General features: G+C 37.9%; 1 protein-coding gene across 9 annotated transcripts in view; it reads left to right on the top strand.

The window, feature by feature from the left end:
- The window catches only part of WNK2 (WNK lysine deficient protein kinase 2), a 2,812,908-nt gene that overhangs the window by 2,281,317 nt on the left and 507,101 nt on the right, over positions 1-24,490 (top strand). For all 9 annotated transcript variants that reach the window (XM_044078134.1, XM_044078133.1, XM_044078139.1 and 6 more), the window contains one exon: positions 9,345-9,557. In XM_044078134.1, the coding sequence (XP_043934069.1) occupies positions 9,345-9,557 (213 nt within the window). The remainder of the gene's footprint in view (positions 1-9,344; positions 9,558-24,490) is intronic.

Raw genomic sequence — 24,490 nt, 5'->3', positions numbered from 1 at the left:
TTAAAAAATGTCCTTATTTTTGGGCCTTTGTCCCACTTCTATGTATGGCTCTGTCCATATTTCTTGTTCTGAGGTTGAGAGGTATGACAAATGTGTCAGGGCCATCACAGTTAGCCAGAGACATTTCAAATTGTGACATATTTGTTGCACCCCACTCCCCCATGTAGTGACTCTGGATTGTCCAAGCAAGGCAAGGAGCAGTTATGCAGTATAAATGTGCAGAGAAGTGCTACTTTTGCTCTGTCCTTGATTTTGCAAAATGTTCTGGTTTCTGTCATATTTTTATACTGCTGATTTATGCTTATTATTACTCAAAGTGCCTGTTGCTCTGTGTTTATTTAGCAATGCTTTAATGACCATCAGGTAAGCTTGTCTGAGATTGTAAGCTTTAATAAGCATACTGTTAAATAATTGCCAACATTGAAAGCCTTTCTGTTGTTGCCAGCCATGCAGAGAATACTTACATAACTAGATAATGTATAAGCCTTGGGTATTGAAATGCATATGACAGTATTTGTAATAAAGGACAGGATTACATTATTTTAAGAAGCTCATTACATTTGTTGGAGACTTGCAGTCATCTTTGCAGGCTTTACCTGTAAACAAACAGAATGCCATTCTATCATGTGTGGTCCATTACCTGTACAGTAATCCTTTAAGCAATGTATCTTGAGCTGGTTTCTTGTTTGCTTTTCGTTTTTTACTTTGATCATGTTTTCCCCATGAAACAAGTAGATAGTTGTCAGGCAGCAGGTCTTTTTTGGATAAGAAACATTTTTACAAGTGGGGGTATCACAGAGATTGCTACTTTCAGCATGTTACTTGGTATTTTAATAAAGTTGAATAGAAATTATAATTAGAAATGCAGTGCAAGGAGAAGTGGTTTGAGTTGAGTGCTGCTTGTTTTTCTTATACTTGATTTTGACTGTCATTCCAGTAATGTATTTAAAAAGTAATTTATTTTTTCATGCCTCACAACCTTTTTGTTTCCATCTAGATATTAAGTAAGCTGTCATGCAGCCAAATCATTGAAATATTTTTTTTTCTACACTTCATTTTGTCTTGATTGGACTCTCATAATGACAGTTTGGCACCCAGGGCAGCGTATTTAATTAAAGGTACAGTTTTTGTTGTTTTGAGCATAGCTCCTCCCCTTCCTATTGACCCCACCCATTCAGCTGTCTCCTGCAGCCCCCCTTTGATTTGAAGTCACCAGCCGCCACTGGTGTGCTTTATTACAGTACAATTATTTCAAAGTTTGCTGTGTGCAAAGTGTAGTCATTTCAAAAAGTTTATTGTGCTGTGTACATTTATTCGCAGAGTGCCACCATTTCAGAGTGTTTCTTACACTGTACTGTTATTTCGCAAAGTACAGCCATTTTGAAAGGTTTTGTGCTGTGTACAGTTTATTTGCAAAGTGCTTTCATCTTGAAGTGTTTCTTACTCTGAGCTTTTTCCACTGTGTGCAGTTTATTCACAAAGTACAGTCATTTTGAAGTATTTCTTGCACTGGTTATCACATCTGACACAGATATCCTCCAGAAGGGCCTCACAGAAACGGATAAAACAAGGTCACTAGCTACCATATAGGTGGCAATCCACTGAGCACAGAAAAGTCATCAGGGATCTGGGGACCCAAGTTGACAGTAGCCGACACTCATGTTGCTAAAGTAGTTAGGAAAACCTTGTACTCATCACTCATTAGACCTATGATTAATGTATCTGACCAGACACCTGCTGCAGCTTGAAAGGCTCACCAAAAGGATAAAGGGTCTCAAAAGCTCAGAGGTGACCTGCTGTGACATAATATAAGGCCATGTCAAACCCAGATTGAATGAATATTCACCTCAAAAAATCTAGATCCCTCAGAACCACAAGACTTAAACCTTGACACAGATTCATCACATGCTGTGGAACAAACCTTGTTCAAGAGGAATCTTGACCAATGGATGGGAGATAGGGATTACTTCAGTGTCACTGCTTGACAGAGGCACAGAAAAATGATAGGCATAGTTTTGGGCAGATAGCCTAGTATGAACCTATGAACCTATGAACCTATGATAAGAAGTGCTTTCACAAAGCACAGTGATTTTGAAGTGTTCTTGTGCTACGGAGATTTATTTGGCAAAGTGCATTTATTTCAAGGAGTTTGTTGTGCTATTGGGCATAATTACAAGTACTGGCATAAAGTACTGGCTTATGTATTTGTATGTGTATGTTCGTACATAATTTCAAGCACCTTCACTGCTGTGTGTCAATATGGTAGTGGCACTTTGCAGACCACGTCCACTTGTGATTGATCATAATATGAATTGGAGAGTATTTGAGCAGGAATATGATATTTTCATACAAGCAGTTTTTTCGGACAAAGATGCACGTACAAGGGCATTAATTTTGCTTAACTTAGCTGGGTCAGAAGCTTTTGAAAGAGAGCATTCATTTGTGTATGCACCAGCAGTATATGCAGGAGAAGGGGGAAAAATGCCATATTGTGTCAGTATAGTATAGTAGTATAGTAATTTATCGACAGCACAATAGGGAATTAAAAAACGTTTAAATCCCTGTTGTGCATTTAATAAATTGCTATTCTTTTACACTGGAGTTTCGTGCTGACATTGTTTTAGGTTGCTGAGCTCTTCTTGCTGGATTTTCTTTTGTATTTTTTGGTTACTGGTTTTGGGATCCTTGGGACAGTTTCTTCTTTGCTTAGGCATAGTCACCTGACACCCAGTATGTATCAGGTGTATGCTCATCCTTTAACAAAACCATGCAGGAACTTATGTCCACTTTTAGAAAGGGAAGTGATATTCATTCCCACTCAGACTCCTGTGAGGGGTCAGAAGATCCATAGGCACTGTCACAAAGATATGTCAAGACAGAGTCTATCTTTCCTTTGTCCTCCATCCTTGTAGCTCCTCATTTGGAGTGGTTCTTTGTGTCATAAGGAACAGCAATATGCTGCAGCTCCTGAAAAGCATTTGGTTGTATATTTAATGAAAAAGCCTGAATAGATCCAAGTCATTTTTACCTGTGAAGGATGTTAGGGACACTGCTCTCGTAATTTAGAGAAACTCTGGCTTTGCCCTTTCTATTCCAAAAAGGTAGATGAACTTATGGTGTCTTCTGACCTACATGTGTTGCAGATATCAAAGCAGTTTGCCACCCTACCATTTGACATAGATGCATAGATTGATAGATGCATCGACTGTTATCTGTTACTAGGCTAATGGCCCACGGGGGCCTTTCTAAGCCTAGCCAAGTTTTTCCAAAAGAATAATGATGTCCTGTATCAACATAGGACATGTGAGGGCCATGCATTTATAAGTTACCTCTATCCATAAGGGACATGGGTGCTAGGCCCAATGTAAATTTCATATTCCCCATCCACTTGTCTAGGTATAGGTAGTGCTTAAATGGGATAATAGATTAACTCAGTTTCACATGGATGGGAAGGTTGCTCCATAGGAGGGGCAGTCTCCGAGATACATATCTATCTTTCCAGCATGGTCTGTTTAAGTCACAGACAAAATTCAGGTCCCTAGACCTTGTATTTCTGATACTCTTTGACTTACAAATATGTAAGAGACTCATAAGTGTGAGGCTTGTGGATGCCTTGAATGACAGGCATAGATCACCCCTCAGCAATCTACAGGAGACTGAGTAGAGCAGAAAGGGCTTTAAGGCACATTGCATAAGACAAGTTTGTTATGCATTGTATTTTTTTTGTAAGGAACCTCTGAGGTCATAGAGTTTAAAGCTGAGGACAGGTGTAATGGGTGTGTGTACTCTTCTGAGATATGATTTGGAGGGGTTTGGCTATTTTTTTCACCTATTAAAATTCCAGATGCATCATGCATGGATGCTGCTAAAGCAGCTGAGCTTTAGAATGATCTTGTCAAGAATCTTCATCTGCTTCCATGATGTTGTACCACTTAGCCCATTACAACTTGGTAGTCAAGATGCTTTTTGCAAAGCTGCAGGCTTAGCTGTGTGCCTGTCCAAAATGTCATGAATGAAACTGTCCTGTCTTAAGGAAGAGCTCATGAACAGTATCTCAGATGTCCACTTCAAAGGGAAAGTTCAGTTTGGAAAGTCTGTTCAAAACTGGGTCAGTAGTGCTTTAAAGAAGTAGGCCATCACCGTTGTGGAGGTCTACTGATCTTCCCCTCATCCCCTGCCTCTTTTTTTCCTTTTCAAGCCTGAAAAATCCAAGTGAAGAAGCCCCCTTGCCACCCAAGGAAGCAGCTAAAAAGCATTGTCACTTCCGTGTTTTTGAAGAGGATAATCCAACAGCAACCCTGACTCCAGCTGGGAACTGCCTGTGGTGCATTGATCATCTGAGGGTGCTTCAGCTTTAAGCATCATCACAAAAATTGAATGAGTGTAGGAAAATCTTGGAGTTCACATGTCCTTCCCCAGACAGAGCTCCATTGGCAGACCAGCCTGTTTCAGTAGTGCTGTTAGCATAAGCCCAGACTCCATTTTAGAAAAGGACCATAGAAGCTGTCAGATTTTCAGAATGTTGGTGGAATTTTACTTCCACATCTCATGTGCCCTAAGAAAATGGACAGTTTTTGTACAGTTAGACCTGACTGACTTCAGCCAGCATATTTTGTGCATCTGTTTCCCAGATACTTGCTGTGCAGGAGCTTATGCATTTGTTTCTGTGGTGATTACTTGGATGGTTTAGCACATCATTGTTTGGGGTCCACAAAGGAAATTCTCCAAGTTCACTGTTGGTGACCATCACTTTCAGAATGATGTCACATAGGTTTTCTTTAGCACTCAGAGTCTTCTCTAAAATGTTGCCCATTGTGGTTGAAGCCTTTCAGGTGAAGAATTCTTGTGTGTTTCTTTACCTGTAGATCTAGCTCCTGTTAAATCATCCAGGGATTCCCTGACAATATTCATGAAGTTGATGATCTAATGGCTGCAGTCCCTGGACATGGTGGGTTATCATAAACTGGAAGAGGTCATTTCAGGCTCATATTCAGCCTTTACAGATGTAGAGCTTTGATAGTCTATAGTGCTCTTTATTCCTGTCCTTTGAGAGTGCCCAAAAAGGCCATGGCATTGATCAACTTGATGAGGGTGTAACACAGTTCCAGGCTGAACTCTGCTACATCTTCTGGGCTTGTTGGGCCTCAGGATCTTCATAGTTTAGTTTGTACACAGTGAGGTTTTGAGTATTGTACTGTGAAGTGCCAGTGACTGCAAAGCCTGGTTTCCGGCACTTTCTGGGTCTGAACCATTAGCACAGTGTGGGGAGCTAGCTTGGCTTCCCACACAATGTAAACAGTTTAGCCCCAGATTAGAAGTTCTACATTATTTAGTTAAAGGAAGATCTTCCTGACACTGAAGGCCATGAAAACAAAGCTGCTTCCACGACCTCTCCACATTCAGTTAGGCAACCAGTATATAGTGCAGTTTGTAAACAAGCTCATATTCTCTGGTGATGTTCACCTGTCAGTCTTTCAGAAGTTTACATTTGTGTAAAAGTGAATGACTTGGTGGGCTCTTGGTGCTGCTGTTCAGACACTTTCTGGAGTGGCAAATTCGGTGCCCATGCTTGGACTGAATCTCCTAAAAGTGTGCCACTACAGACAGCATTCCTCTCCCTGTTCTACTCATTGCTGAAGAACAAGGGGAAGTAATAATGGCTGTATTTTCCATGGCATAAGATAATTTTGTTGACATTTGTGCATTCCTACTTATTCTTTACTTCATTGCAAAGTTATGAGACCAAGGTCCAAAATTCATTTTTACAGCTTATTGATAGCCAAGAAGGCTATGATTTCATGCAAGGTGCATATATCAATTATCTCTGCATCATAAACTTGTTTAAAGCAAGACTGTAGTCTATCACTGGCTAGTCAGGCTGGTCCTTAAAGGAGTGCTGTCTGTCTATACTCCTTTGAAGAACCTAAACTTCAGGAGTAATAGACATGCCCACCGACTAACTGAGCCTGCTAGTTCAGCAGCACTGAAGACTGTCTTTCTGTTTCTGTTCATACTCGTATCTGCATGTAAGATCTTGGATGTAAAGGCCCTTGTGTGTCAAACCATATCTGGTGTTTTAGAAGGATCATGCATCTCTTTTAATAAATAGTATCTTTCTTCCAGATGTGGTTTCTGAGTAGTATGTGAACCAGTACATTCACGTCCCAGTGTTTTCTGTGTGGGATGGAAAATGGAATTCTCACTGCCGCTTGTCCATTGTCAGCTCAGGTGTTGCTAGAAATGGGTGAATGAGGTTAGGAAAACAGAATAGCTGTTTTCTGACTCTGCTTTGAGAAATACAGCATTTGTCCAGTAGAAACTTTCCAGATGAATTGCCAACTGCATTATCTTTTGCTTTTAGGCAACCTAATACTCAGTGAATGCTGTAGTCAAATCATGCTCTAACAGGGTAGTAGCTGCCACCACTGTATCATTCAAAAATATCTACATACCCTGTAGGTATTTTCATCATAGCCTCTTAGGTTTTGGTGTGCACCATTTCACTAAATTCAACTGCCACTCATGAGTCAAGTGGTGTTTGGCAAATCAGTATTTCAGAATTCTGAGTTTGAGCTCAACTTTTGTACAGTGTTCCTAGTCCATTCACCTTGATGTTTATTGCTTGAAATTCAGATTAACTAGGGAGCTGTCCGAAAGGGTTCTTGATATTAGATGTAAAAGACACGTTTTCACTGAATCCCTTGATCTGAGAGGATCCTATCCATCCAGCTTTCACTGTTGGACTTTCCATCAGGTAAGGCAAGTGTGTACTTGAAAATTATGTTAAGACTATTGATGCAAATCTTTATTGTTTCTTGATATACTGGAAGGTGTGCTATTGGCTCGAGACTGATCTGGTGGGCTGTATAGATGAGTGCATTTATGTATGACATTATATCATGCATCAGAAACAGAACACATATTGGAGGGAGTCTGAACTTCCTGAAATTTGCGGAAAATTGATTTGTAGAAAAGATAAACCCACACTGTCAAGAACCCATCAAAGATGATGACCTCACATGTCAACTGATAGGGTAAAATGTGTCTGTCATTTACCAACAGATGAGCACATTTGAGTAAGTAACTAGAAACTGATACAAGCTACTTGAAACAGTGCATCAAAACATTGGCTCTTAATAGCAAACACTACTGTTTTGAGCAGTTTAGTTACAAATTATATTCAAAGTAGTAGACGACCACCACACCATGAAAGTGAGACTCAGAGAAAATTTAAAACACACCAGTAAGCCTTAGAAATGTATAAGGATGGTGCCATCATTTTGAAATGGTATTGTACCACATATTTTTGTGGAAGTGAATTATACAGAAGATGTGACATACTTGGAAGTGAGCATGGATTGTTAAATATGAATATGAACTGAATAATACTATCATATGGTTTGTGATTGCACCATCCTTTGCATTATTGCCATTTCTGTGCATATTAAACATATAAATAAAAATAAACCATATGATTTTAACCACTTAAATATTTGTCAAAGGCAGTCTAGACTATGATCTTGTATTAAATTGAAACCATGCCATAACCTAGATCTTGTATCTGTATTCCTACCACCCAACAATAAAATGGCATTTGCTAAGTATAGTATCAACCAGGAACTAGTATATGCTAGTAAAAGATCATTTATAGCCTTTGAGCAACAAATGAGCTAAAACTAAGCCATGTGATACTTCAGTTTTCAGCAGCAAGCAAAGAATAACTAGCACCATTTGCAAATCCAGCAATCATAACATCCATTGGATGTTGTTGGACTTCTATCAGTACTTGGTGACATAGGCAAGCTTTTCAGTTGCTTCCTTGCCTCTAAGCTTAGTAAGAACCTGTGAAACTATGAACCTCTAAGTATAATCTGGTTTGTGTGAGTGGTAACTGTCCATCATCAGACTTGCATTCGTGGAGTATTGTGTGAAGAATGACAGCATTAGCAGTACAACCGGAGTTTTTGCTAAATCGAAGAATGTTGCTGTTGGAGTTTCCCATGATCCAATAGCATATAAGTGATATAAACAAACCAAATCATGGCTTTGCCTTTGCTAGTCCTGATTTAAAAACCATGTTGTGCCTGAGAAACTGGTAAATATTTTTACGAGATATCGCTAGTTTGACTATATCCAGTATCTTGGTCAGTAGTGAAAGCGAACAAATGCAGTGGTAATTTTCTTGGGTCCTCGTATTTTTAATATGAAGTACCACTTTCTAGTGTTGCAGAACATACTAATACAAATGAATTGAATGAGTAGTAATGGGGTTTTCACATACAAAATGCTAATCTTAATTAACCACCAGGCGTCATCATTCTCCCTATAATATGGGCATAAGATGTATTTAAATTAACTTGTACAGTATGACACCCTTATATTACACACTGTAGAAAGAAGCTGATATACCTGTTTGTATAAGAAGTGGTATGACTTTCATCCATTTCAAATAAGTAAAGCAAAGAAGAGCTTTTCAAATGGTACATTCATAAAAGTAAGCTGTGCTACAGAATTGGGAGTGTAGAGTTCTGAGGAATTTTGAGGCATTGATTTCCATATTATGGTAAATACTGAAATAAAATACAAGCAGTAGTGCTGGGAATAAGCATAATGCATTTCTAGTAAAGGTGGTAAAGATTAAAGTAGAATTGTGTTGCTGTAATGTATAGCCTAAGATCAAAGTGGGCCACATGAGTGTAGTGCAAGGAGAAACATGACAGCTAAAGACAGACCACCTAAGGAAAACAGGACATACTAGATAGGGATATGTTTTTGTAAAACATAAATTCTGCATGGCCATAATTTGTGTCTTGTTATTATATACCAGTTCTATTCTTTTTGATTGTGGTCTCACTACCCAGTGGCACCGGACTAGTTGAAAATTGCAATGAAACAGGGCAGTTTCACCAGTTGAGCTAGTATGTCTGTTTTCTTCTTTACTGTAATTTGCAGATTGTCTGAATCAACTGATTGGGAGTCATCTGATACTAGCTGTATAGACAGGAGTTTGCAACCATGGAAGGAGATTATTTAAAAAAAAAACTTAGAATAGCACACTTGTTATAAGGGTCTGATACAGACCCTGTTATAAAGTGATAGCGCCATATCTGTAAAAGAGCTAAAACATCAAATTCAAATTTTTCTGATAGATTTTTAATTTCATCTTCCAGGATTGGTATTGCACTGAACTTGTGAATTGGGATTAGGACTCAGAAAACTCTTGCACTTTCTGGCTTTGTCTTCAGTTATGAGTTTACTAAACTTCAAAAATGTATACATTTATGAGAGCTAAGTATTGCTAATGCAATTTTTAATGATGATGTTACCATAAAATCGTTCTACAGAATCACAGCTGAAGCCCAATGATTCCGGATGTAAGACTGCCCCTCATTCTGAAACCTTACCAACTACAGAATCTACATTAGCCACGCCGGCAAACTTACCTGCTGTAACAGATGCAGTGCAGACACAGCAGCCTTGCTCACTCAAAGGGTCCCTTTCTTCTGACAACATCTACATCGGTGAAGGAAGCAACATGAATGATGGTCTTGGACAAGGTAATTATAACTTTTTTTAATATGAGTTTTCTACAGTGCAATTTGTTTTCCACAGAGGGTTGCCCAAAATGTCTGAATTTAACAGATGACACTGAGGTACACAGGGTCTCTTACATGTGTAAACATTGACAGTACCTTTTTTCCTATTGAATGGTTCTACTCTTTCTGTCTCATTCTGACTAAAATCAATCCAGTGATGATAAACATTCTGCTTAAAAAAATCAGTTTTTATTAAAAATGAAAAAATATACACACACACATACACATTCATGCATATATATGTATTGTTCCTGAAAATCTGAAAAAAATATCCTATCCATTATACATATTATTTATAGTGCTAAATCATTTTACCAGCTGCTTGTGGTAATTACCCTTTCATCTGCTTACTAGTTACATAACCGGAGCATTTTTGCGTGGAATAATTGAACAAATTATTAATATGTTGGGAGCAACAGATACCAAATGTATAAGCAGGCAAAAAGGAAATCAGGCTTTCACATAGACACATTTTGAGCCACAAATAATACTTAAAAATCAGTACCAGACAAATCATTTTGAGCTGTGTATAAAATAACTTCCTTATGCTGTAATGTTAGAAATATAATGTCAGTAGAGGCAGTACTCCTTATTTCATATTTATCTGATCTGAAAGGTGTAGCTAAAATCTAAACTAAATGAGCTTTGAGATGATATTTGTACATGGCACAATGACTGGTATATGCTTAGATTACATGACTGATTACAAAATAAAAGCATCAAGTTCTTCTAGTTTTATATTAAACTCAGGCCAACTAAAATCTAAACTAAATGAGCTTTGAGATGATATTTGTACATGGCACAATGACTGGTATATGCTTAGATTACATGACTGATTACAAAATAAAAGCATCAAGTTCTTCTAGTTTTATATTAAACTCAGGCTAAATAAATTTGTTTAAACAACACTAACTATCCTGTAACAAAACTTTACTTTTCACAGAAGTGTGTGGTGACTTGTTGGCTGTCGTCGTGCATTTAGTATATGAAGAACGGCAAGGCAAAATTGAATTCTTTTATTCATTTAAGAATTGATGAGAGTCCATAATATACAGCACCATGTTGTGGTTTTGGTGTACTGCATTTTGGTTATAAGTTTTAAAACATAATACATGAAGGAAGTTTTACTAGTGGTATCATCTTTCTCTCAGCTTTCCTGCTTTCTGCTGCTAACATAGTGTCATTGTTAATCCAGTCTTTGGAGTAATAGTGTGAGAGATGCACACATATTGATTGAAGCAATGGCAGCCCTTATTGTTGCTCTGTATGTTTGTAAAAGGGAGTTGCGTAAACATCAACCGAAGATGTAGAGTAGCCAAAGCTGGCAGAAGAAAGCATTTGGCAATACACATATTCCATTAAAGAACATGTATCCAGTTCAGTACCTGATGTTTTAAAGTTATATAAGTGTTACTATCGGGGAATACTTGCTAAACTTTTCTTCAAGATTTCCAGACCTTTTAATATATATTTTTACTGCAAGTTTTTTGCACAGTACATTCATATAGATGCACCGATTTTCTGATCTGTGCTGATTTTTTTTTTTTAAATTTCATTTTAGTATGTGAAATCGGTTTGGTACAAGGATTATATTTGATGCTGTTTTTTTTTAACTCTTGCATCATTTCAGTGTGAAAACAATTATTGCTGTAAGGTCAGCCAAAAACAACTGAATTACATGTGATTGCATTTATACCCCCACTCTTTTACTTTTAGAACTGTAAATCATTATTGTTTGAAACACCTAGAAATACTTTCTTGCTGGAGTAATTTACTGTAGGAAGCAGAGTGTCATAAATAATGTTCAGATACCAGTACCCATAACTCTCTTGTGTCATTTCCCATATTGTCAGCATCTTGTTAAGATATAACATACAGCCTTTGTCATGCTGTATTTGAGATGGTTTGTCACTTTTGTTGTCTTTGTAGTCTTATTTAACACATTATTTCTTTTTATGTATTGATGCAGTCAACTACTGAACTCTGCAGCTGATAATTTGTCTTTAAATTACAATTAATGCCCTCCACAGACTTTTCTGGGTTATGGACATGCATGTATATATTGACATGTGCTGGTATACCATTTGATATGTTAGGAATACTTTGTTTCTTTTCTATAATATACCATGAAGTAGTAAGCCATATTTTTTTTTGTGAACCGTACTTTGAAATGAAAGAAAATCTGGCTTGCTCTCTTATGAGTTGCACCTGGCTCCTAGAGTGACCCTGCAGATAGCCACAGTTATCTGAAGAGTTTTCGAGGCAAGCAAAGGTACAGGAAGATACCTCATTTTAACTACCTAAGTCTGCTGCCTATCTCACATATCTTTGTAGTTTGCGTACTCATAATTCACTTAAATCTCTTCTTTCATCTCAATAATTCAGTACAATGTTATTGCCCATTCATATATAACTTTCAGGCTTACAAATATTTATTTTTTTTATCCACGGCAGCTGTACCACCTTCTCATCCTGCTCTGTTCATCCTCTATGTGCTGGGACTCACTGTGCTCCCCTACACTACTCCCTGTTCCCACCCTCACTTCATCTAAATTTATATCATTCTATTCACCACACACTACAACAAAACCAGCTAAATTCAATGAGGTATCTGACTAGCCTAACTCCTCAACTTGCAAACTCATATCACAGGCCCACCTAACTCACTACTACCAATCTTCTCCAACAAAACTTCCACCCAGTTAACACTATCTTCCCCAAACTTATGTATACTATGCTACTCCTCCAGTCTACTCTCAAAATTATGCTAAACATACTCACCATTACCACATCCTACTGCCCTCCCCTTCCCCACATCACTCTTTTCCTAAACTCTATACTCCTAGTCAACAAACACCCACCCACCAACCAGCTACAAAATTGCACACAGTCTCTACACATTAGGAAGTCAGGCCCTCTTTAGTTACAGCTATATCAAAGAAAACAACCAGACTCCTATAGCAATATCAGGCCTTAGATTATATATATAAAAAAATGGTACAACTTCTCTCACCATACTTTCACTCTCCCACACTGTGGAGACATCCATCCAAACCCTGGACCATCCCTTAAAGCCAGCAAAACCATATTTAACCCATCATATCCCACCATTACCAAGACAGAACCCACTAATTCTAACCACAATCTACTATTAATACACATAAACCTCAGAAGCATCTACAGCAAAATTCCAGATCTCCATGCATGCATTGTAGCACACAACCCAAACATTCTAATTTTCACTGAAACTTGGTTAAAACCAATCACTAAAGATGATGAAATCCTTCCCCAGGATACAGTATAATAGGAAATGATGGAGTACACACAAAAGATGGAGGGTTTGCAATACTTTTTAAAAACGCACTAAACTTCACCAGATACTCACTGATTCACCCCAGTTATCCCAGCACAGAAATATCTGTTACCCTCCTACACTAGAACAAGCACAAAACTATTTGCATTGCTGCCTTATATATCCACCCAGGCTACAACACTCTCTAAGACCTCTTTCAATGATTTTCCACTAATGTAAATAAACTATTATACTTGGGGTTGTGAATATAGACTATTTACTTGTAAACATTGACTCACCAACCCTCTCTGTTAACCTGTTCAGTTTCACTCAAGTAATCACCTCACCGACTAGAATCGACAAACATAGCAACAGGCAGTTACTACTGGACTGGAACCTTACCAACTCACCCTCGAACATAAGCATCTTTGGTGTCTCCCAGATCGGTGACCATCTCCCACATTTATTACAAGACAAAATAATCACACCCGCAAATATACAGTATTAAAACAAGTACATAAACTCTCCTATTTTAACAAAGACACCTTTATAAACTACGTCTCCCAATCATACCTCTCAATCTCTTAGAGCAAGAAATCTGGACAAAGCCTTTAATAAAAGTGGGACAAAGGCCCCAAAATAGGGACACTTTTTAAATATTGATTTTACAAACTTAGAAAGTTGAGAGATCAACAGGTTTTGTATTAGCATGAATTTTCTGAAGGGTATAGAGTCTGAAACTCAAAAGTCTGTCATTATTTTCTAACTTCAGTCTTCAATGACTTGCCACTAATTTCTTAGAAAACCACAGTTTTGTGAAAAACTGCCCAAAAATCTGGACATTCTGCGAAAATTTGTACAGTTGAGAGGTATGTTCTCAATATAACTTGAGTACTCTAAAAACCCTTCTACCACTAGAAGATTCTATTACTCATTTCAATAAAATGTTCCTTAATATACTAAATGAGATAGCTCCCATAAGAACAAAAAAAAAAAAAACAGAAGGGAGGTTGACATAATGGTTAATATGTTTACCTTAATAGACACAAAGTGCAGGGTTTGATTCTCACATGAGGTAATTGGCTAGGCTTAAAATGACCCACAAGGGCAGTTAGTCTAGTACTAATCTATGAATTTATGAACCTTGTAACCCTGCTGTAGGGGTCAACAAAGAAACCAAACAGCTCATGCTAAATAGAGGCAATGCCTAGAAGACATGGTATAAAGACAGAACACAATAAAACTGCACATTTTTAGACAACTTTGAAATTTATGTAAACATGTCAAACTAGACAAAATTGCATTCTTTCAGCCACTTCACTGCAAACATTACCACATTCCCAAATAATTCTGGACAACTTTAAAAGCTTTACTATACCTCAGTCAAACCACCAGCCCCATCTCTTACCACAGATGATGACACATACCCCATAGCCACCCAATTCAACACACACTTCATTCAGTCTGTCCTCTCTCTCTCTACTAGAAACCACCCTCCTATCTATCTCGCTGTCTCTGCCAGCAATAATCACAGTACCCCTTCCTTTTCTTTCCATCAAACGCCTACCTCAACTATCAAAAATTTCCTTCAAGAACTGAAAACCACTGCACCAGCTACTGACAAACTCCCACCCATGTACCTTAAGTTATCTGCCGATGTCCTGGCATAGCCCATCTCAATATTCATAAATAGATCAATTATAGAAAACTATGTACCCACTATCTGGAAAAGAATCACATATTATACCACCTCAGAAAGGTGGATCAGCCACAGACCTCTTAAACTGCCACCCTATTACAATTCTCTCCCTTCTGTCCAAAATCTTAGAAAGATGCATACACTTCAACTCATAACCCATCTCATAAACAACAAACTACTCTCGCCTACACAACGTGGCTTTTGACCACACAACAGCAGCTCTGCTTAGTTTCTTAGAAACCATAAATACCAATAGAAAGGTAACCTAATATTCTCCTTGTTCCTGAGTATGTCAGAAGCATTTGATATATTATCCCTCCAACTCCTAATCAATGAACTATCTTCTCTATCGCTGTTTCATTCAGCTATGACTTGGTTCTGTAGCTATCTCTACAACAGGCCATAAAATACAGTTGAGATCTACCCCCCTTCCCCTGTTTCCATTGGTGTACCACAAGGGTCAATTCTAGGCCCAGTACTTTTCAATATTTTTCACAAACAACATGCATAAAGCCAGCAAACCTGCCACCTTAGTACAATATGATGATGATGCCACCATCATGTGCTCAGCCTCAACCCTTTCACTACTTCAGCAAATGACTTAAGACTGCTTCACTTCCATAGAATTATGGCTAAAGGCTGATCAGTTAATCCTAAATGCCAAAAAATAAAATTAATGCTTTTCCCACCCAGATCTCATTCAACAAGCTGTACACCCTTTAATATTATTTCAGCAATCAATGTTGAATGTGTGTTGACGTTTTCAATTAAATGCACATGTTCCTATGAAATAAAACATCTATCTAGTATACCCCAATTATTGTACCTTAAGGAAAGTTGTTTTTCTTTCAGATTTTCCTGGTTAGTGGTCGCCACAGTGGAACTCTGGTCCACTAATGATTGGCAGTCGATTTTTATGGTGCCGAGGTGCCAGCCCGATGCCCAACCTTCAACGAAGGCACACCCATTCATGCATGTCTTTCGAATGCCACTCGACCATGGGGAGGACATGCAGACTCCACACAGAAGGCGCTCCAGCCGAGAATCGAACAGGAGAACCTCTTGCTGTGAGGCGACAGTGCTACAGCTGCACCACCGCAGCTTCATTGTACCTTAGGGAATGATAAGTAAATTCTCTCTGAGTTCTAATGACTGTATTCAGTTCTTTCTAATCAAATATATTTATATATTTCTTCAAAAATCTACATTCTTGTTATATTTTTCCTTCTAGGTCCTCTGATACATACTCAGTGTTGGAAATCAAGTTCCAGTCCCCACCTAGAAGTAGTATCTCCTGCTGAGAGCTGATTATTTGTACCAAAAAGTTTTTAAGCTCCATAATAACAGTTTTAGGTGGAATATAAATATATGCCAGCGTAATCCTCCTCACTTGCCAGTAGCCCCGTACTACCATAAGTCTACTATTATTATCTTTTTTTTCCTCATCTGTCACTATTGGAGCTCCTCTAACAGATAGTATAAGTGCTTTCTTTTTTTGAACATGATATTCTGCTAAATATCCAACCTAAAATCCTTTTTCTATCAAATTCACGTGCTCACTTCTTTCCAAATATGTTTCCTGTAGCATTGCTCTTTGCACTCTGCACTTCTTAATATAATTCAATACTCTTACCTTTTTGTCTATAACTGTGAGGCCATTCGCACTCCAAAGTAATATGTACAGTGCAGCCATTATGATAAGCAGTTATATATGGCAGCTTTTTAAATGTCTAGTTCCAACTTTTGTGTTACATGCACTCACTATTGTTTGGCAGATAGATCCTTTTTACATTTTTTTCTTGTCATCTCTATTAGAACTTATGTCACATTTTACAAGACTTTTGGTTGTAATTAAAACTTTCAAACAAAGAAAAAAAAACACCCTCCAGAACACCCCCATAACCTACTAACTAAAACAAAACACACAAAGCTATGTACATCTTCAAATAATGAAGTTTAACCCTCTTGACGGGAATGTCTGTCCCTAGTCGACAGCTGAGTCCACAAGTACTACATAACCTAGAATTAAGGTTACCCAAGCTAAGTCACATGCAACAGCCTGTGCTCCTACCTAAACTAATTGCTGTCTGTTCTTGTCTTATCTTTATTCCCCTCCCAAATGTGAAAAAACTTGTATGCTTTCAGAAAACATTAACTTTAATCCTTAAGGAAAACGTGCATTGGCTGCCTTTAAATAAAACTAAATAATACAGTGTTCTAATAAATGCACTGAAATATTTAGGTACCAGAAAAACTGCTCTCTCTTTTTCATTAATAAAAATTTCAAAATTATTTTTTTTACTAAGCTGCTTGCCCTTGTACCTTTTAAGGTTACATTTCTGTCAGCAAACATTGTCCAGACGTCTCAAAATTTATTGCCTTCATCTGTACTCAACTTGTTTTAGTTTTAGTGAAAACATGAGAACAGTATATACAGCTGCCCTCAGCTGCAGACTTCTCAGCTCACACTGAGCATTTACTTGCCAAAGGAAAACTGTTCATTATATTCACAGTGGTCTAATGTTTTAAAGCCCAGTTGCTTACACAACAAGCTTGATATTAAATTAAGCCAAGGGCATTAATCCATTCACTTATGCAGAAGTAAAAGAAAACATCTCAACTACATGTATATTATAATCAGTGGACCTTTATACCCCATCCCCCACCCCAGCAACCTGAGATTACAGCCTGTTAACTTAAATGTGCTTTTGCCCAGCTTTTTTTTCATTTTATCTTGTAATGCCTACATTTTTAAAACTTACAAAGGAAAAAGTATGTTTAGTTTAGCATCATTATCATATACAACAATCAGTGAAACTGCTTTACTATATAACGTGAAATTTATATTGTGAAATGTTTTACACAATATGCCAAGAACAAAAATTTTACTTACACTTTTTCTTTTTTTTTTCCTGTTAGTGTCTTTCTGAGCATTAATGACATGAAGTGAGGTGCATGCCTTTCAATCCTTCCACAAGTTCAAAAACGTCAACAAAAGTCTGATCTTTCTCTGATACTTTTTGTGGAAAGCCATATTTCATAAATGTGACTGATGCTTTATAGTCTCACATTTATTCACTACCTTTAGTGCTGTTAGTCTTCTTCCTCTTCATCTCCATCTCCCAACTCCAGCCTCCTGTTCAAGTCCAAAGTACTCCTGATTCTTTTAGTCAACTCCTGTTTTTTTTTTTCTTCTCTCTCTCAAGCATTTTCCTTTTGAACATTGGAAAAGGTTTCACTGGTAAAATCTCTGAGCTTTATTATCAGAAGAATGAGAATGAGTCCCCTTCTGTTTGATGGCTCACGTTTTGTTGGAAAATGTTTTGCATTTCCTCCTTGGCTTATTCTGCACCAAAAATAACATTGATCGTTCAGCAAAAATATTCTGAAGACAGCTAGGTTCAGCAGCTTGAATCTCACATCTGCCTGTCAACATTCCCTCATTGCTGGGATAAATTTGTTTCTTTTCTGCCTGGGGTACATTGAATAACCATTGTCCACATATACTCTACTTTTTTCATTTCTTTTTAATACTTTGCCCTACGGCCACAGTTTTGTCAGGATCAACTCTTACTGGTGGTATGATTGCATCTTTGCTAATACAGGTCTTGGCATATGGAGCATGCTCACAGTTTGCCCTTTCAGTTAAATTCTGTTGTGGAATACCAGTACAGTTAGTTATATGTGCTTTCATAAAATTAATACTCTTCCTTCCAATTTCTCTGGTATGGCAGAAAATCTGTGGTTTTATCTGTGTGCTGTGTCCTCTAACCCTACCATTTTTTAGACAACTCTTCTTGAGCAGTCTCATAAACAGCCAGCCTTTTCATTTTAGTCTCTGATTTTTGCAGTTTTATTAGTTCATCTGAATAGCTGTTTAAAGCTGGTTCCACTTCCCTAGCCTTTTGTTATTTAAGTTTATATGCTCCTTCAGAGTTTCATTTATTTTAATTAGCTCTGAGCACATTTGATTTATTTTTTCCTCTAAATTACTCAAAGACATCTCTTGTACTAAAGCTGGAGCTTGAACTCCTTTTTGCTAAACAGCTGCAGGATTCTTCCTAGACACTGTTTTCTCTTCACCTTTTCTAGCTGATTTTCTTTCAGGATCAATAAGTTTCTTCTTTGCTGGCATCCAGGCAGTGTGCTTACTAGCCAGTAACTGAATTTTACTAAGGATGGCATAATTACTGGCCCTTGTCGATCAGTTTCTTTTTTTCACACCGAGAAAGCTGAAATTAAGCTGTCGATCATTGTTCAGCCATCTTGGAAACTCTGTACTTGCCAAAGCTTTTGATCCTATTGTCCATCTTTTGCTCCTTCACTCCCCTCCAAAAAATTGCTGTTAGTTCTAATACTGTCACTTTGTTCCAATATTTCTTAACAAATAGGTATTTCAGAGTCAAAATCCACTCATCCTTATCACCTCCAGCACCTATTACCAAAGGAGTGTCCCAAGGCTCCATATTCATCCCACTGTTTTCATTCTTTATTAGCAAACTGCCTTCTAACTTCCCTAACCATCATATCACTCTTTATGCAGATGACATAGTTATCTTTTGATCCAGTCCCTTCTGTTCAGCTATTCAAACCCAGTTTCTGTCTGACCCTTCAATCCCTTAATTCTTGGCTAGGCAGGCATAAGTGATTCCTAAACCCTCCAAAATAAAAGTATGATACTTACAACCTCACAAATCTGAGAAAATCACTAAAAATATCAACATTACAGATCTCAAATGTTACCCCAATAGAAACAACCACACTAGGTTTATGGCTGGACCAGCCACTTAACTCCCATGACCACATTGAAAACACAAAGAAAAAGACCAATTCTCTTTAATTCTTTCACTGGAACAACTCTCTGCCTTTCTTTCTAGGCCAGCTAGAGCCACAGTAGACAAAGTATTCATCCTTGCTGAACTTGAATAAGGGCTTTCCATCATAGCCACAGCCTAAAACTGAAAACAAAATCTGCTGATTCACTTCCAACTCCCTCCCCCAGGAACACCCCTGCACTACTCTGTCCAAAGTCTGATGGCTCCCAGTCTCCTACAGAGATGAGCTACTCCTAGGGCCTTTTCATTTCAAACTAATTCAGTGAAGTGCCTTCCTGCCTTTTGCTGCCAAACTCCATACTAAAACCACCTCCTACAACCTCCTCAACCTGTCCCAATTGACTCACTCACTCACCACAGACACCGTCAAACCAAGCTGCACTATACTGACCTCTCCTTCTCCATCCTTGTGCCCAAACTAAAAAAGAAATCACTTTCTCCACTTTCTGAGCACAACTCAAAAGACGCCACCATCAGAAATCTGACTGCAAGAGCTTTTCCACTGGACACATCATCTACCCCCCCCCCCCACTGCATCATTTCTGCTTTGGCCCTCTCTTCCTCACCTGCTGCTTACCCCCCCCCCCAACACACACGCACACACACACACACACACACACACACACACACACACACACACACACACACACACATACATTTTTACTGCTAATTTTTTTTTTGTGAATTTCTGCTGTGCCTACAAATGGTTTGTTGTGATCAGTGTACTACTCCAGTAAACAATCTAGAATAAATAAGTAAATACAAAACAGTCAATAACCATCTTCTGATGAGATATTAGTAACGTTGCCTACACCTTCCTCAAAATTGTGGTGTGTGTAGTGCCAGACTTACTGCTGCTTTAAAACTCTTTTATTAGTCTAATAAGCAATGTATACCTGCAGCACTGCATAGTAATCAAGAAGACCATAAAGTAGATGAAAGTGTCAAGAGAATTTGAAACAAACCAATAATGCATAGCTTTGCTTTCTTGTCTCCTGTAAACCTATAATGCATAGCTTTGCTTTCTTGTCTCCTGTAAACCTAAACTATTAGGGATGCTTTTACTCCATAGACCCAAGCAGCAAACATGACATTTGAGTGTTCTGGTCCTGGTTGCCTCTGAAAGACAAAACTTAGAACGTGACATCAGATGCCATCAATTAATCTTCCACACTGTGTGTTTATATCCTTTTCCCAATAAGGAGTGGAGAAGGTATGGAATTTTGAGCCCTAGAATATGGAGTTTACTTATTTTCCTCCCCTCATGACAATTGTCCTAATTCTGTTCTCTGAAATTTTCTATTATGAGACTGTTTATGACCTTTCCACCTCTCTGAGAATCCTGTTTTGGCCATCTACCAGGCTTTTGGGGAATTAATGCCTTTTGTGGTGCCCCTGAACCATCTACCTTCTTTATGTTTCTTCATCTTGTTCTTGCACTTCTTGAAAGAGGGAAATCACTTTTTTTCTGGAGTCCTCAGAGATATTAGCCATGTGCCCTGCCTTCTTTTTTATATATCCTGCATTAATTCTTTGACTAATCATATTAAGCACTATATGGACTGAGGTACAGATGTGGGTCTTTTTTTTAACTATCCGGTGAACTATTTATGCATATTTTCTGTGCACTTAAGATAAAAGTTCTAGTACTTTACATGGTGAGACAGCAGATATCAGTATACAGCTGAATAGCTTCCCATTTTCTGTTCATGGTACCTCTTCCTCTGTGTCCTAGAATTCTACCATCCTTCCTTGGTGGTCTGTTGTATTGCATTACATATATGTCATCTACTGTAACTACCTCCAAGTACCTTTGCTCATTTGTACTTGTAACTGTTTTGTCTCCTGTCATGTATCCCTTTCCTGCATGTTTGCTTCTCGGTTGCATTATTTTGATTGAATATATGTCAGCATTTTTAATACCTTTATTGAATTATCACTTAAGATACAAACAAACATACATTTATATAAAATAAAACAAAGCATGTTAACATGTTCACACTTTACAAACATTATACATCCCTGATATTCTTTTATACAATCATCAATCCAACATTTCATAAATTGCTTAATTCCTGATTTTTCTTAAACCCCATTCCTCATCCAGAACATTATTCTGCATGTATTGTTCTCATAATTTCCATATTTTCTATGTAATTTGCATGGACCGACCCTTTTCTAAGGATCCCACTTCCAGTTCTTTTATCACTGTTACAGTATTTAGTATTTCAAATACAGTTTGTTTACACTTTGATTTAAAACAGAACATGTGCAATATGGTGAGGATCAAGGATGGTACCACAGTGCCAGAAAAAAAACAAAGGCAGTACCACAGTGTTTGACAGTATGCACAGACAAAACAAAGACTCCAAGTCATCATCAGCCCCCCATTTTCTCTACATGAGGTCGGGGTATCGTGTTAACTTTCGCCAACTCTCTGGATTCAGTGCCACACTCCTGCCTTCTTCAACACTCATGCCTGTCGCAGATCTTCTTTCACACAATCCATCCACCTCTTTGTTGAATGTTCTCACTTCCTCTTACCTTCTTCCTGTCTGTCCCAAATCTTCCTCACCAGATTGTCTTCTGCTTTTCTGCACGTGTCCAAACCACCGTAATCTGTTCTCTCTGATCTTTTCTGCAATTAGAGCTACTTTGGCTTCTGCTCTTATATCCTCATTTCTTCATCTGTCCCACAGTGTGCATCCTGCCACTCTTTTCAGGCACTTCATTTCCATCATCTCTAGTTTCTTCAACTGTTCTGCCTTTACTGCCCAGGTTTCTGTACCATACAGTAGTACTGGTCACACCATACTTTTCAGCTTCTTTGGCATTTTTCTGTCATGCACTATACCTGAGACTCTGTGCCAGTTGGCTACAGCCCCTCTGATTCTAGCTTTGACCTCTTCATTCAGACTTCGCTTCTCCTCAACCACCCCTCCCAGATACTTGAAGCTGTTTACCTGTTCCCTTCTATCTCTGTTCCCTGCTTCTTCTGATTTCCCCCAATTTGCTGCCATTACCACTGTCCTAGCTGTGCTTAGTTTCATCCCATGTGCCTTCAGTTTTGCATTACATTCTCCTATCCTTTGCTGAAGTTCTAGCTCAGAGTCTGCCTGTAATGCCACATCGTCTGCATACAGCAACTTTGTTGATCTGTCCCCTCCCACCTGTTTGCTAATGCAGTTCATCACCAGTATGAACAGCAGTGGGCTCAGAGCTGAACCCTGGTGTACTTGTATAAAAACTATATGAAGCTTTAATGTAAATATATAAATCTGAAATGCACGTTTTTTTCTTTTCTTTTGATAATTCCCATCTCTGTCATATTTCTAGTCTTATAAAGGAGATCATGTACCACCCCCACCCCCAGTAATTGAGCTTAAGGCCATGCCAATTTTTCCATCAGTTTTTTTTTTTAAATCTCAGAGCAAATCCCATAAGCACTCACAAACCTTCTTGGACTGGGCTAGGACTAATCACCTCCTCGTGGGCAGGGATAATAGATGGATTTTCAAAATGAGAAGACGTATTCAGTCAGTAACTAGTCTTAAAAATCCGTCTTTAAAAATGTCTGCACCTTATAGTCCATAATTAATATTTTAAAAGGACATTTCCACCGAAATGACAAGGATTTTATTTCCATTTCCTTTAATCCACACCAACAGTGTTGCATGTAAATAAGGCATCATGTAAGAATTATTCCACTTGTTTCATGCCTGAACTGTTGGCTTTGTTTTTCTTGTTTGTTTTTTCTTAATCTCACATTTCTTGTGTTTGTTTCATTGTCTGTTGTGTCATGCAAACAAGGATTATAAGGTCTCTCCCAGGCATGCCTTAATATGAAAAAGCAGATTAATTAGGTTAGGCTAGCAGTTCTAGCTTGGAACCAATGAAAAAGTCTTATAATATGCATTTAAGTACCTAATTTTAAGTCAGAGAGTTTGAACTGGAGCCACAGTGCTGAGCTTGAACAAAGCAAGTATTTCAACTTGGGTTTCAAAATGAAAATTCCACCTGCACATCATTTTTTTTCTCTTATCCCAAATTCACCCCCCTTTAATCCAACTCCAAGAGTATTACATTCAAAGGAAAATTAAAAATATGGGGAGTATATGACACTAGCTAGTTCAGACTATCTATAAAATTTTAGTCACAGATGAATTTTTCCTTATGCCTTAAGTAGAAAACGGGACTTGTTGAAGAACACTAACTTAACTCCTCCTTCAAGTTTAACTTTCAAATGTTTCTTAAAATGCTCTGTCAGAGATAGACAGTGATAGAAATCAAAGGAAGAATATTTTCAAAAAAAAAAAAAGGAAGTCACAGTTTTTTCACTGGCTTTAACATGTGGAAAAAGAAGATCGCAGTAAATGGTAATCTTATTACAGTTTATTCTGTGTTCTTATAAACTGACATCAGAGAGGTGAAAACTGTGACTTCAAAATGAAATCCCACAGAATGACAGCTCCCATCAGACCACTTTGAAATGTAATGTAAGAATAAATACTTATACAGAAGCATTAAAACTGCAGAAAAGTTGAAGATGTAAAAATATATAATATATATTTTGCATTAGAATAGACATTAATTTTAAAACATTGCCATTTAAAGCTGATTTGTGAGATCTTAAATGCTTATTTACCCAGTGTACTTTTTTGACTGTTGTCACTGTTTTGTGCGTTGACACTTGCACCTTCTTTTGCTTGGTTATTGAAACTGCTGAAAAAAGTCACCTTTGATTTAGAATACAACTCATCACATTTGAAACTAACCTGACATTGATAAGTAAATCCAAGATATGTATTTTAATAATAGACTGCGTGTGTTTGTTTGATCCTAAAGTAATCAAAGTACATTCTGAAATTTCAAAACTATCACATGCACACACACAAAATGAAGGGAATTTATTCCCATTTCTTTCCCAAACTAAGCAGGTTGTTGCTGCTGTCTTTCGGCTTTTCCCGGTTAGGGGTCGCCACAGCGGAACTCGGGTCCGCTAATGATTGGCAGTAGATTTTGACGAACGCCGAGGTGCCAGCTCAACGTTCAACCTTCAGCGAAGGCA

This window comes from Protopterus annectens, chromosome 7.part0 (genome assembly GCF_019279795.1).
Source record: "Protopterus annectens isolate FY-2018-M chromosome 7.part0, PAN1.0, whole genome shotgun sequence".
NCBI lineage: Eukaryota > Metazoa > Chordata > Ceratodontiformes > Protopteridae > Protopterus > Protopterus annectens.
Note: the sequence above shows the minus strand (reverse complement) of the source record. Positions and strands in the feature narration are given on the sequence as shown.